Source organism: Rhododendron vialii, chromosome 8a, assembly GCF_030253575.1.
Source record: "Rhododendron vialii isolate Sample 1 chromosome 8a, ASM3025357v1".
NCBI classification, from domain to species: domain Eukaryota; kingdom Viridiplantae; phylum Streptophyta; class Magnoliopsida; order Ericales; family Ericaceae; genus Rhododendron; species Rhododendron vialii.
In genome coordinates this window covers 9,046,088-9,061,150 of record NC_080564.1, presented here as the reverse complement: position 1 = coordinate 9,061,150, position 15,063 = coordinate 9,046,088, and the positions used below count along the sequence as shown (strand labels likewise).

The 15,063-nt window shown below is 37.2% G+C and overlaps 1 protein-coding gene across 1 annotated transcript; it reads right to left on the bottom strand.

Annotated features, from left to right (window-relative positions):
- Nucleotides 1-7,113: 7,113 nt before the first annotated feature.
- LOC131335653 (probable xyloglucan endotransglucosylase/hydrolase protein 6) lies at nucleotides 7,114-9,671 on the bottom strand. The gene is made up of 4 exons (XM_058371110.1): nucleotides 9,338-9,671; nucleotides 9,113-9,213; nucleotides 8,513-8,709; nucleotides 7,114-7,770 (listed from the first exon to the last, which is right to left on the bottom strand). The coding sequence occupies exons 1-4, from the start codon at nucleotides 9,534-9,536 to the stop codon at nucleotides 7,380-7,382; spliced, it is 888 nt and encodes a 295-aa protein (XP_058227093.1). The 5' UTR covers nucleotides 9,537-9,671; the 3' UTR covers nucleotides 7,114-7,379.
- Nucleotides 9,672-15,063: the final 5,392 nt, after the last annotated feature.

The window sequence follows — 15,063 nt, the reverse complement described above, 5'->3', positions numbered from 1 at the left end:
GGTGGAGTAACCTCTAGAATTTATTAACCAAGCTTGGGTGGCTTAGATGAGTGATGTGGGACAAGTCTGACACTCCCCCTCACGTGCAGCCCGGATGCACGTGGATGTGACAGACCAAGAGCTGACTGACTGACTGACTCGGGCGACAGAGATCACAGAGACTTTCCCACGCGAGGTGAGGCCACTCAAGATCTAGCTCTGATATCATATGAGATTTCTTGGAGGGTTCCAATCTAAAACCAATTAGCAATAGGTGGAGTAACCTCTAAAATTTATTAACCAAACTTGGGTGGCTTAGATGAGTGATGTGGGACAAGTCTAACATGCACGTATATATTTTTAATGTGTTTACAAAACGTACCAGATACTTATGGGACAAGACCTTGTTTCTTTAGGTTTTGATCAGGGAGGTTTTTGGTGTAATCATGACTAGAGAGATAAAGAGTAATAATGGGAGAAAAATTTATTAGCTAGAGACCATGCTGAAAGAAAGGGAGTCGTTGAGAAAAACCAAGAGCGAATGAACGTTCGGTTCACCGTTTGGTTTTAGTTTTATTTTTAATTATTATTTTATTTTTTTCTAATTATTATCTTATTTTTTCAATTATTACTTTCTCATCTCTTTTTATCTCTCTCTAATCATTACCCATATCTTCAATCATTATTCTATTTCTCTCTCCACCCACTACCAAAACTAACTAAACTAAATTCCCAACCAAACTCAACGAAAACTTCCCGACGACAAGATTGAAATGATATTTGTTGACTTATTCAGTAACTCTACAGTATTTCGGATGGTATTGTTGGTTCTACTTTTTCATTTTCCTCTCAGGCCACCACTCTCAGGATATACTCAGGTAAAAGAAATTTATTTTTTCTGATTTCTCTCGTTGAGATGAATTAATAAGGGTAGAACATTTTTCGCAAAATGAGCAAATGCGAAAAGAAAATTTGAACAAGCACAAAAAGGAAAAAGCCCAAAAATTCTTTAGTGGAACTTAGCCTAATGTTTAAACATAAAATGACCAAAAATATATATATCCTTATTTTCGAAATGGATAATGATTTATTCATAAGATAGTAGGCATGGGCAAAATTCCCAACTACTCGACCAAACCCGACCCAAAGGGTCTCGGGTGGCTTCGAAAAGGTGCTTTGGTCGGGTACGGTTGGGTTCTATAATAAATAAAAAAACGAGTTTCAGTTCGGGTTTCAGGTTGGTGCATTCCTTACCCGTGGGGCCCCAACCCGACCAGAAAGGTAAACCTGACAAGCCCGACCTGAAGTAAAAATCAGACTCGCGAACGGTTCTTATCCCTGTTCGGTTCGATTTGCGGGTCCTAAAATGTTCTACCCGACATGTTCGGGTCGAGTTCGGGATCAAACCAAACCTGCCCGACCCGTACACACCCTATAAGATAGTGAGTTTTGAGTTTCACAAACACCCAGTCTTGTACTCCATGCAATCCTTTTCTACTTGAAATATACTACTCCTTCCATCCTTAAATAAGTGTTCGGTGCGCAAAATTAAGCTCTCAAAAAGATGCATTTGTTTCATTAAAAAAATTAATTTTTTTTCACAAATCAATAGATAGCAATGAGTTCTATTAGATTGTGAAAAAAAATTAAATTTTTTAATAAAAAATATGTATGTTTTGTAAAGCTTAATTTTGCGCGTCGGACACTTATTTAGGAACAGAAGGAGTATTTGAGGAATCATTGAATTTATAAGTAATTATATTTATTTGGGTGGCAAACGTATTAGCAGAAAAGATACTAACGTGTGAACGGTCCAAGATTAGCCGTGAGCTTGACTAAAGAGATTGCAACTGCCAGGGGGGCCCAAGTGAGCCGCCAACGGAAAACTGCTTGTAACAGAAATCAAGACCAGATAAATACCCATATCAAGGGTGAGCTTTGAAAGACAGTGACTACTGTGGGTCCACCGTCCCATGTGGCCATGTTGGAGACTTTTCTTTTTCTGTTTAGTTAGGCGGCTAGGGTGTTCAGGCCAAACTTATACGTACATCGACTGATTCACTTTCCGGTCCAATTAAAGTCATGCCATCAGCGTCAAGAGGGGATCGAGAATTCACAAGAGGTTATTGTACATTATTGCGGTCTGATCTCAATATTCGAAACTTGTTCAATTGTGTAGGCAAACTCATCAATTAACCGAACAAACTTTCGGATTCGATAGCATTTTTGTGTATTCAGATATGTCTTTTCTTTCTTTGCACTGTTTGTTAGTAATAAAGATCTTCAAGGTTGTTTCCAGTTAATTATTGGGCACACATAGTCGTTCGTCGCACATATATACCACCTGAAAGCCTATTTCGAGCTGGACTGGTCCAAATTAGTTAAAAGAGCCTTGACAGGCCCAAATTTAATCATGTGACTGAGGGCTTTCCTGTCAGAATTGGGCCATTCAGGAGTTGTCCAAAGGAGTTAGCAGGTTTGAGGATTTCTGATGAGGAAATGCGAAACTTATCAATGAGCTTACGCATCAAAACGATAAAACAATGTCACTTGTACTCTCTCCGTCCCAATTTTTTTTTTTGTCTTTTTTAAAAGTTCGTGTCATTTTAATAGTACTTATGTCTTTTACTTTTTACAAGTTTTCGGTACTTTAGCTTGTAGATTGTGGGTTTTAATAAAAGCACACACTTACTATAGTTATGAAGTGACAACTAGAACCAAGTAATTGAAATCTCTTTTGGAATCGGTCTATATGGGGCATTTGTTTGGGCTTCAATTGAACCCCGGCTAGTGGACGGTGGAATAGTCCCTTAAACAAGTCGCGTTGCACGCAGGGCTGGCCTAAGAGATTTGAATGTCCAAGGCTAAATTATGGGGTGATGCCCTACGTATTTTTAGAGTTAAACAACAATGACAAAAATATTTTTTTATATTACTACTTTAGACTTCATAATGTATGTTAATTGCTTTGTCACCAGTGGCCAAAATGGTTGGCTTGAATTCTACATGATTTAGTTTCAAAAGAGTGCAATTTTGTTCACCCTCCTTATAAGAGGGTGAACATTACTCTTCATTTTATTGGTTGAAATGGTGTAGATCCCACCACAAGTGATGTCATGCTTACCTCTGCAATACACTTTTTGGTAGGCAATGTATCACTTTGTGATGGGATCCACATTATTTCAACTAATAGGAAGGATGATAGTGCATGTTCACCCTCTTTTTGAAGGAGAGTGAACGAAACTTTAACTTGTTTCAAAATTACAATAGCATGATTTTTGGGGAAAATAATTTCAAAAGAAAAAGCTGCCCAGAAGACTCGAACTTAGACACTCCATATGGACTAAAAGCAATTTACCACTGAGCTAGTAAAAACATTTGTGATATAGAACGAACAAATAATATATATATACTAATTTACAAATAATATTGAAGTTTCCCTAAATTTTGAAAATTTTTAAATGCATAAAGCTCAGGTCTCTTGGGCCTTGGGCCTAGGCCGGCTCCTGTTGCACGTAAGCTGCACCGAATGCCCGAGTCATTAAAAAACAAATGTACTAGGAGGGCCCCGGTGCCAAATTATAAGGTGCCCTTAGGCCGTAGTAGTCCAGAGATGATTTATATTTATGCTCTGGGAAACAAAAACTCATGCTCTGACAAACTTTTCCTCTGTCTCATATATGTTCTGTTCCATAAATTCAGGTCGCCATTGTTGTATATGGCAAAGCATCCACAGATCTCTTTTACTTGAAGCTTGGAAGTGTCAGTGACCATTCCCTTAGCTTTTCTCCTCCATTTCTTCATCTCCAAGGTACAGTCCCCTTAAGCCTTATAGCCGAAGCAAGCTGCTGTGCCTGGATCAGATATTCCTTCATGAGCTGTGTAACTGGAGCTTCTATCGATCACTCTCGGAGATCACCTAAGTAAGCGCCAGTAGAAGGGGTCCACTTCTCAGCCATACGTAGATTGGCTACAGTGCTTCTTATTCGATCCAAAAAAAAGAAAAAGAGAAGTTATAGTCCCCTGCTCTCTCTTCTTATCACCAGAACTCAAGTTCTTGAGGGGGTGTTCAAGTTGAAGCTAGCGATTGACTATTACTATTGGTGCTATGTTCTGATCGTGCGGTTCCGTGGTTCGCTTTTCGTCACGTCAATTATTAGTGATTAAAAAAATGGGTGGTCTAGTTGAACTAGTGATTCTGCTGATTCTTCTCACGAACTCTCATGGGCTTGGAATCCGAGTGGCGCCTTTAGGATTTGCGAATTTCACCCAAGTTTCTAGTTTTGCTGCTGCTTCTTCTTCTTGTAATTCTTCTTGCAATGCAACTGAAGAAAAAAGGGGTATTCCAACCGGAGCTGATCCTCTGCATAACAGGTAGACAGAGAAAGAGGGAATCAAACCACTCTCTCTCTCTCTCTCTCTCAAACCTCTCTCTCTCTCTCTCTCTCTCTCTCTCTCTCTCTCTCTCTCTCTCTCTCTCTCTCTCTCTCTCTCTCTCTCTCTCCTTCTTGCATTGTATTTTATTGTTCTATTTTTCTTTTCTTGGGAGGAATTATATGGATCCTTTTATCATCAACTGTTTGGATGTTATTTGTTTGCAAGAGTTGTTCCCTTGGTTTTGGGGTACGTACTAGTGGTGCAGATGACTTTATCGCATGCCTATGATAAGTTTGTCTTTCCTCTCGTGCATTTTGCTGTCGTCCTTTTGCATGTATTTCTTCTTCCTCTTTCTGCCATCATACTTTATTTGCCTGATTGTTTAATCAACTGGATATAAGCATCAATATTAATTTAAGGTGGCTACATAATTGGTATGTTTTAATTTTTTTACGATTTCGATTAATCATGTATTATATATATATATATAATCTTATCACAAAGAATGGGATTCAGAATTTTATGTGGAAATGTTGTACTATTAATCTCATAATCATAGTTAGTATGGTGCAATTAATTATATTTGTTTTTACTATCGGTCTCGTCAAACAACTAGACTCTAAGGGAATAGTGTTGGAATTGGTCCATTCTTGTATGATATCTATTTTTTTCAAATTCATATTAAGATTCATATAACTCTTCGTAACTACAGCATCAGTCAATCTAGCTACAATACTGTACACTATAGACACTATATAAAAATAAAAAACCGTAAAGTGAAGTAAATTATGTAACATAAACCAAAAAGTACATATATAAAACATTAATATGGAACACCTACCATGGGTTTTTCCAACAAAATAGTAAAACAAAAGGAAGCTACCCGGTACATATGGGAGGGCACATTAGGAAGTATAATCTAATGACCACCGCATACTTTATTCATGCATGCGTGGTTCAAACACCGTGACATATTTTATTCTATGTATAGAGTGCCTATGTAGGGGTATCTGTTGGGGGAAATCATTAATTGCTGATGGAGCATCACCACGTAATATTTTAGGAGCATTTTTCATTACATATTGGTGTGAATTTCACCATCAAGTATATATGACTCTCGCGCACTATTATATGCGGTAGAAAAGACCCCTATAGAACTCTGTGGAGGTGCCCTAGGTGCATTAAATACTCACTCTTGATTGGCTTGGTGAATTTTTTTATAACGGTCTAGCTAATCTCTGCTCATTAGGTGGAATATAATAAGTATATAATGTATGACAAACAAGTTTGGATATCAGTACACATTTTATGGATTGATATATACTTTTTGTCTGCGTGTCTGGTTGAGTATTGGGCTTGTTTATTTAGGTGTTTCTCTCCGCTGTAAACTTTTATCACCCATTCTCCAAGACCCGGTTATTTTGTTTTTTAAACTAGGCTTGATGGGTACAGGGTAAACGGAAATTGTTTCTATACATCAGTTTAGAGTTTTTTGTCATTTCATTTTATGTTTTCTAATTCTTTTAGAGATTTTTCTTATGTGATTTTGGTTTTATTGGGTACATAGTTGGGGTTTTATTTGTTTTTGGACTGAGTTATATATATATTTTTTATTCATGTTTGTTTTTCACTAAGATTTGTTAGTGGCCCAAAAACGAAAAAAGCAAGTCAACAGGACCACCCAAATAAACCCAATCAAAACAAAACCGAAGTAATTTCTAGTTTCAATTTCGGAATCTCGAAACCAAACAAATTAACTGATTTAGCCGTAAAATTAGCCAAAACCGGACCAAACCGAACCGATTGCACCCCATATGATATAGCCTTTATAGAACAGAAAGATCCAACAAATGGAAATAATCTGTCATCGATCGTTCAAAGTGTCTTTGGCCATGACAGTCCTTTCGTTTCCCAGTACTAGTGGACTATCAAACCACACAATTCTTAACCCATGTGTTAGGATCGTCACACACACGCACGATTTTACAAGTATAAAACAGTAAAGAAACCAACACAGAGATATACGTGGTTCCCCAAAACCGGGTACGTCCACGGGAGCGAGAGTGACTGTTGTTCTTATTATCACAGTACGAAATAGGGTTTACAAAATAGAGTATTTATACGTACTTTATTCTAACCCTAACAAGGTATGTGGCCTGTATCCCAAAAATACCCTTGTACGATACCGTATCATGTCCTCCTTAGTATCACTTCATACTAAACATATGAGTCACAGTTCTAACACCATGAATTAATGGTTGCAGGCCGGTCCTATATGGCATAGAACTACACGTGACCCTTTGGACACGCACGTGTGACGGATGACCCGTCAATTCAACCCCGGTGTTTCAGACCCTTTTTTCGCCACACATTGGAATCGTTCGTTAGACTTACATGTTTGTCTTAGGCCTCATACTGAATGTGTAGTGAAAAAAGACCTGCTAGGGACAACCGACGTAGCACAAGATTAGCAATCCCAGCATTGAACAACTTTTCGTGTACACCACATACATTCATCCTTTCAAAAAAAAAAAACATACATTCATAACAGCTTAACTAAATTAAGGGCCCATTTTTTTAAACGGCTCAATAATGTCCACCTGATTTTAGGTCTGGTATTTATTAAAAGGAAGGAACAAATTGATTGGCCCATGCAAACTTAGCTGCTTCTCAGTCAACTATTAATAATTCTCTGAAACAATCCAAAATGCATTTCCTTGGCACTCATACGAAAGCATTATTTTTGTGCGACAGTGATTTTTTTAAATAGATAATTTTATTAATCAAGAAGAAATAGTACATACACTTGAAAGAAATTATTAACATACAAAAGCATTATTGGGCACACACAAAATGTGCATGGTGCTACAGATACAGACAACATTGACTTTTCGTCCCCTCAGACACTTCAGAATTGCATATATGGCTTCCAATCCAAGGTAGTGTATCCACATATATGTATATACGAACTGATATTTATTTGTGACAGTGGATCCACGGGCGGCGGCCGGTTGAATGGATATTTAGATCCCGGCCACACATTCAGGTGGAGTCACTGGGTATCGTGATTTGTCGGTGCAGTAGTCGTAGATCAAGTGGTTCATACGAACCCACCGGTAACTTCTTGCTTGGGCGGCGTTGAGCTGTTGATACGCAGCTCCCTCCCACCAGTTTGAGGGGCTCGACGGGCAAGTTGAGGGGCCCGGCACGGCGCAACCTTCGAGCTCGAAGTTCTGCATGTAGGCATAGAAAGGGGCTTTGCTCCAATCGATCTTTTCAAGCCCACCCCTTGTAGCCCAGTCATCGGCTTCCCATAATGTGGAGTAGACTCCCATGGGTTGGAATTTGGGGAAGGGGATTCCTTTGGCTTCGTTGTTCTTGTAAACCCTTATGGGTACTTCATCCACAGAAAATCTGCAATTCCATAGTTAATTGAATCAGTTACCAATAAAATTAAATTGGAAAAAAAGGTATCAACTTTGATGTAGTATGAGCCACACCTAAGCTATATGTGCAGCCAGATTTTTAACATTCTGATTTAGAAAATTAATTCTTACGAATTGATCTCGAATTATGTAACAGAGGCCATCACAGCCACACTTCGACGGTGCTCACCGTGTGGTTTCGGTGGTCACACACCAGAGAAATTATTTAATAGTTCGGAAGTACCGCCACGTGATATTTCGGACCACTTTTCAACCACACATTCCTGTGGGGTTCATACACTCCTCACAAGAATGTGTGCTTGAAAAGTGATTCGAAATACTACGTGGCAGTATTTCCGGATTATCGTATAACTTCACCATGCACCACATGACCTTGGACCAGTACTTAGTCTAAGAACCCTATTAATTTCTTTAAATTGGGACGGTTGATTATTGAAGTACTTTATTGATATAATAACATAGCAACAGTACCCTACTCTACTCTTGACTGGAGGAGTTAAAAATATGTGAAAATGACACCCAATTTTGGTTCCCACAGATCCCTTTTTCAGGGATACAGAACAAAGATTAAAAAACATATTTTCACAAGTGCATAGAATTTAGATTCTTTGAGGGGTAACTACGTACAATGTAGAATAATATAGTGGTAAACGGTGATAAGCTGATTAGCAACATCTAGTTATAAAAAAAATATTACTAGTATAACTTACACAACATGATGATGGTTCCAGAGTATCGAATAAGTGTGGAATTGAGCTGCAGGATCAAACCAAAGGTTAACCCTTTGTTCCCGGTCACCTTTTCCATGTGCGTACACATTGGTTTGGACCGTGTATGGCTGCCCGCTCCGGTTTCCCAAGAATTCAAAATCCAACTCGTCGCGGATGGTGTCGGTGTCCGAATTCATCTGAAATCCAATTCAGTATAACTGATTGATTCCCCAAGTGACAAGAAAACAATAGTACCACGTACGGAACAAAAAAAGTTTCAAATTATTAAACTTACGGAAAAAGACATTTTTCAGGTTTGCTTTTGTAGTTCTGTAACTAGCCAATTATTTTGTTGGTCCTTTTGTATTTTTCTACTCCCTCTTGTTATGTTAATAGTAATGTTCTATTTTTAGTCAACTATGGGATATCATGTAATTATTGAATAAAATGGAAAAGTATTTTCATGTATGATATCTTGAATTTTTTTGGCACCAGTTTAAAAAATTTATTGAGATCTTTTATCTAGTGTAATTTAAAAAAATTACGCAGTACTAACATGACTTTTCTCATTGACTAATATTTTGGAAGGACGAAACTCACATAAAACGCGGTGACAGTCCCAGCAGAATCTCCGGGAACAAGCTTGATCGCCACGCTAACCTTTCCGAACAAGTATTTGCCCTTGGAGGCAAACCCACAACCTATATAGCATGTAGAAAAACCATAGTAACTTGAGCATGTCCCAAATTTAACTCAGTACTACTAACTCATTAAAAATATAAACAATTACTAATACCTTTAACTCAGGTACATATATATAATTACCTGAATTCTGGTCCAGGACAAGTTGGATGGTCCTCCCTCCTTCGATTTGCTTGATATGCGAATCAGCCCAAGTGATTCTGAAGTCCTGGGTAAAAGTGGCAGGTCGAGCAAGGGCTGTGAAGGAAAAGGCAAGCAGGCTATGCAAGAAAAGAGAGATCGGAATGATATTTCTCAAGGAGGGGTATGCCAATGTGGCCATTGTTTGTGTTTTAAATGAGATGATGATGATGATGAGAAAGGCATGGGGCTTTCTGTATTTATATGGAGGGGAGAGACTAGTGAGAGAGGGTAGCGATGAACAAGTGATGGCCTGATAGGGATAGCTGCGTTCAAATGAAAAGTACCAACCAAAGGTTAGCTTTTCATACAGCTAATGGTAAGCCCGTCATTGGACCCGCCATCTCACTCTCTCTCCTCCCTCTCTATCTACATTCTACCCAACCCTATTATTAGTTTTGGATAAAATTACACTTCTTCTTTTTTGACAAGATAGAATTACACTTCACGACCGTTAAGTTCCATGGTTTTCGCACCATGACCTTTACGGTTTTATTTTTCTCGTCCATCTTTCAAGTGTGTGGCTTCTTCGATCGACTGTGGACCAACTTCACAAGGTCATTAATAGTTTTGTTTGGCACACCTGGTATGGATCATGGGAATTATGGGAATGACTTGCTGAATTGCACACAAAATGGGAGAAAGAAATTAAGCAAAGAAAGTTGATATTCTCATACCTTGATCTTGATTTTGATTTGAGTGGATCGATACTCTGTAGAACTAGGTGACTTATTACATAAAACATGGACGCCATTGGTGCCTTGTGGCCCTTGTGGGCAAAAATGTTTTAAAGACCGGATTAATTATTGAGTAAACTAGAAAAGAGACCGAGTGGATAGGTTACTGGTTCAAACCTAGGTTAACCAAAAATGAATTGGGACGTAATAAAAGATTATTGCATAAAAATATCAATATTATAAATAAACTATCTAAAGCTTCACATCATTCTAATGGTGTATTTTTCTATGGCTGGTATCGGAAGGGCACTATACATGCATGACAGCTTACAATATTTCCAGTAACAATAAAAATAAAAAATTGCTTTCTGTTACATACTTGATCTGATTCACAAGCTACAATATACCTTGAATATGTGAGAAATGATCATATGCATTCAAATGTGAGTTTTGTTAGTATACTATATATGACAAGGTTATAACGAAAAGGGATGTTTTGCCAAGTGTTTACAAAGAGCTCTCAATATTCCCAAATCGGTTAGAAACAAAGCAATAAGGTCTTTTGGCTTTGTATTAGTGTCTTGTAAAGATTCTGATGAATGAAGCTAGCTTAATTAGTAGCTAAATAAATTTTCAAATGTATCTGGTCTACAGGAGTGAACTGCTAATGGGTGGTTTGACCGATTGACATTGCTGGGAACGAATTAGATACGTAAGGCACTGAAGTGTGAACAAATAAACATTCAGGTCTGAAGTGGAAATTGAGGGAACGAGTGTAACTCATCCTTAAAGTCTGTCAAGTCTTCCCGCCTCTTCTTTTAACGTACACTTATCCTTATATCCAATTAGCTAGGCAAATACCCCTGCATATAGATGCCACATATACCTAGATCTATCTATAGATAGATAGCTAGCTAGCTACAGTACCATTAATAACCACTCCTATTTATAAATCAAGTAGGCATAAAAAATTAAATAAATATTACGTCGCATATTTGAATTTTATGAAAATCAAAAATTTCAAATCTTAGGATCAATCGAGGATTTTTTAGGTCATTAACTTTATGAACTAAAAAATTAGTCAAAATGCCAGCAAACTGATCCGAACATCTGGTGGTTAAGGAAAAAAAAGGAGTTCCATTTGTATGGAGTACATATGTTTCACTGCCTTACACGTCTGGGTATTCCCACAACATTCTGATATTAAGGTTTTACTACATTGATAGTGATTTGCAGAACAATAATCATCTGGCACGTAATTCCATTTCTCGAACCAAGATGAATATATGACTTTAATCATTTGTGTTGCTTAGGCAAATCCTAACCCGTGTAACCTTCCGGAATATCATGTGACATTGTCATGCATGCCTATATACATGTGTAGTCTGCACGCAAATAAAAGATTGATTTTAGGGGATTAGAAAGTGCCCCCAAAAAAAAAGGTCGCATTCATTTGGAACCTAAAAGTATCACCCGAATATATATATATATATATATATATATATATATATATATATAGAGAGAGAGAGAGAGAGAGAGAGAGGGGACAGTTCCGGGGACAACTTAGACACCTATAAAAACACCTCATAGTTTTCAATCAAATTTTAATGATTCGAGCCGTTTAATGTGATCAGAACGTAATTTTAAGGATATCCACGAGAAATTAGCAAAAAAAAAAAGACAGGGAAGAGCTTGATCTGAGCAGTTTTTAGTTTAGATTTAATGAACAGTTCAATTAAAAACTATTCAAAACAAGCACTTTCCGATCATATTTTTTGCTAATTTCTCATAGGCACCCTTAAAATCACATTCTACACACATTGAACGGTTCGGATCATAAAAATTTGATCAAGAACTATGAGATTGAGATATGAGGTGTTTTTTTAAGTGTGTGTGTATATATATATATATATATATATATATATATATATAGGGCGGTTCCGAGGACACCCAAAAAAACACCTAAAAAAATACCTCATAGTTCCCGATCAAAATTTGATGATCCGAGCTGGTCAATGTAATCAGAACGTGATTTTAAGGGTACCCGCGGGAAATCAGCAAAAAAAATGACCTGGAAGGGCTTGATCCGAACAGTTTTGAACAGTTTTTTACTGAACGGTTCAAATAAAAACTGTTCAAATTAAACCTTTTCCGGTCATTTTTTTGGCTAATTTCTCGCGAGCACCCTTAAAATCACATTCTGCACACATTGAACGGTTCGAATCATAAAAATTTGATCGAAAACTATGAGATTAAGATTTAGGGTATTTTTTTAGGTGTTTTTTTGGTATATATATGTGCCTAAAGGCACGGCTCGAAAACCGGCATTCAATAAATTGCCATGACTTGAAATTCACTTTTTAGCAAGGTTTAACTGTCTGTATTTAGAGATACGATGCAATATAATCAAGATCAATTTAAAATCAATTATTCATTCTTACTATTGACCAAGACCAAATTCTTTTCCATATTCATCTTCACAGTTACAGTAAATGAGCTTTGAAAAAAATAAGCAACTTAAAACCAATGAAATCAAACGTATAGTTCAGTAAGTGTTTAATTAAATTAATCATAAACGAAACAGACAACACAAATAATTAAAGTGTTCAACTAAATTTCTTTTATATATAATTTTCCCTGATCGCTCAAACAAAATTTCCTTTCAGCCAGCATTTCTCTCGCTTTTGCTTACTTCGTAGCCACCTAAAAAATGAGGAACCAGCGTCGTGCGGTGGAAATCGGCAAGATAGGAGGAGGGTTACGGAGAGGAGAGGCAGCATATGAGTCTGATGAGAGGATAAAGAATAACAGAGAGGGATAGAGAGATTTGATCTAATAGTTGAGCACGTCCCCTCTCTCTAGCCCATGACACACTGTTAGATTACTTTGGAAAGATAAGGGCCTTTTGATATATATATATATATATATATATATATATATATATATCAGTCCCTTTCAGGTAAGGGCGCCCTTACCGTATTAAGTTGCGGACCTCCCATTTTCTTCCCTTTTTCGATCAAATTTCGATGACGCGAGCCGCTCAATGTGTTCAAAACGTGATTTTAAATATACCCCCAAAAAAATCAGCAAAAAAAAAAAGACCGGGAAGTGCTTCATCCAAGCAGTTTTTATTTGAACCGCTCGATAAAAAATAAACAAAAACTGCTGGGATGAAGCCCTTCCCGGTAATTTTTTTTTGCCGATTTCTTGCGAGTACCTTTAAAATTACGTTCTGAAAACATTAAATGGCTCGGATCATCAAAATTCGATCGGAAAATATAAGTTTCTTACCTTAACAAGGTAAGGGTGCCCTTACCTGAAGTTTTGTGTGTGTGTATATATATCAATACATATATCGACGATATATAATATTTTGTATATCAAAAATTTATTAGTCTTAAAAGAGGTGACGAAATATTTCGTCGCCAAATGGTACATTTGCAACAAAATTTTATTTTGTATCCGAAAGCATGCATTGGCGATGAAATCTATTTTCCTAATTAACAAAATGCACCTTTTTGACGACAAAATCTTGGTTTCCTTGCAAGCAATGGCGATGAATTCTATTTTTGTCGGCGAAAGGGTATTATATATTTGGTGAGAAAAATAGATTTCTTTTTCTTTTTTTCAAACAGAAATTGAGAAAAAAATAGATTTCGTCCACACTTTAGGCGACGACATTCTATTTCGTCACCTAAAGTGTATAATCGGCGGCAAAATTCATCACCTGATTTCGTCGCGGTAGCCTTATTTAGTTGTAATGTAAACTTTCACCCAACCTTTGGATTTTCCATCAACTTAATTTCGTATAATTGCAGATTGGTGTAGAGCTAGGTAAGCACATAACGCGTGCACGATGCACATTTGTGAATGCAATCTTGAAAACGTGTTCCGATTACATTTCATATATATTACTAAAATTCTCGAGAGTAAGGATTCATAATGATAGCGAAAAATCCTGCTAAAAGATAATATATGTGAGGTAGGGGTACAGCATTGCTCCAAGAGCAAAACGTTCATAGCAAGTCATTCATATCCCAAAAAAAGAAATGTAAACCAAAAATGTTTTTTGTAAACATTGTGTGTCTTTTTAAGATTGTGAACTTTGCTGTCGATTGTTGAGAAAATGAGGCCCTAATCATGGCGAAATTATACAATCGTTCCGGAGCAAAGCTACGTGGTGTTCCGGACTATTCTACAATCACATGTTCTCATGGAATCAACGACCAAGTGTATAGATCTCACAAAAATATGTGGTGGCGGAGTAGTCCGAAGCACCATGTGACGGTGCTCTCGGACTACTGAATAATTACTCTTAATCATGCACCATTTATTCTCCACCTGTGGACAGCCAAGAGAAGGATAGATATCCGACGGGAGGGTTGGTGAATAAGTCCAAGATTAGGCCCCACAAACTTGCTAGTGGGCCCTAACATCTAACACCATGCATTGTTGAGATTGGCACTTGCCAGCTGGAATACGCCCCCCAACTTAGAAAGCTACCCCTCCATTTCAAATTTATTATCCCGGACATGCGTGTTATTTTTTAATAATTTATATTTTTTTATTATTTTTATGATTTTAAATTTTTTTAATAGAAATGATTAAAATTTATCAAATAAAATATATATTGCATATATTACAGATTTAAAAATATTATACATTTGAAAATATAGATACTAATTTTTTCAAGATATTCAGAAATGTGAAAATGGACAAGAAACCTGAAACGGGTGGGGTATTATGATTCATGGATAAAGGTTGATATCGCGCACACGCGGCGGCTCCTAAACCAATCAAAATTTTAGATTATAGTATAGGCCTTTTCTTTGCTTTTTTTTTTTTGCTGATAAGCTTGAAGAGTCATGTAGAGCTGGATTACGAAACTCAAGATTTTTCTCATTTCCCTTTGGAGAAGTATATAGGAGGGGGAAGTTGAACAACGAATAGTTGGGCTGGGCCAACCAAACACTGCCCTACGCGTAATTCTTT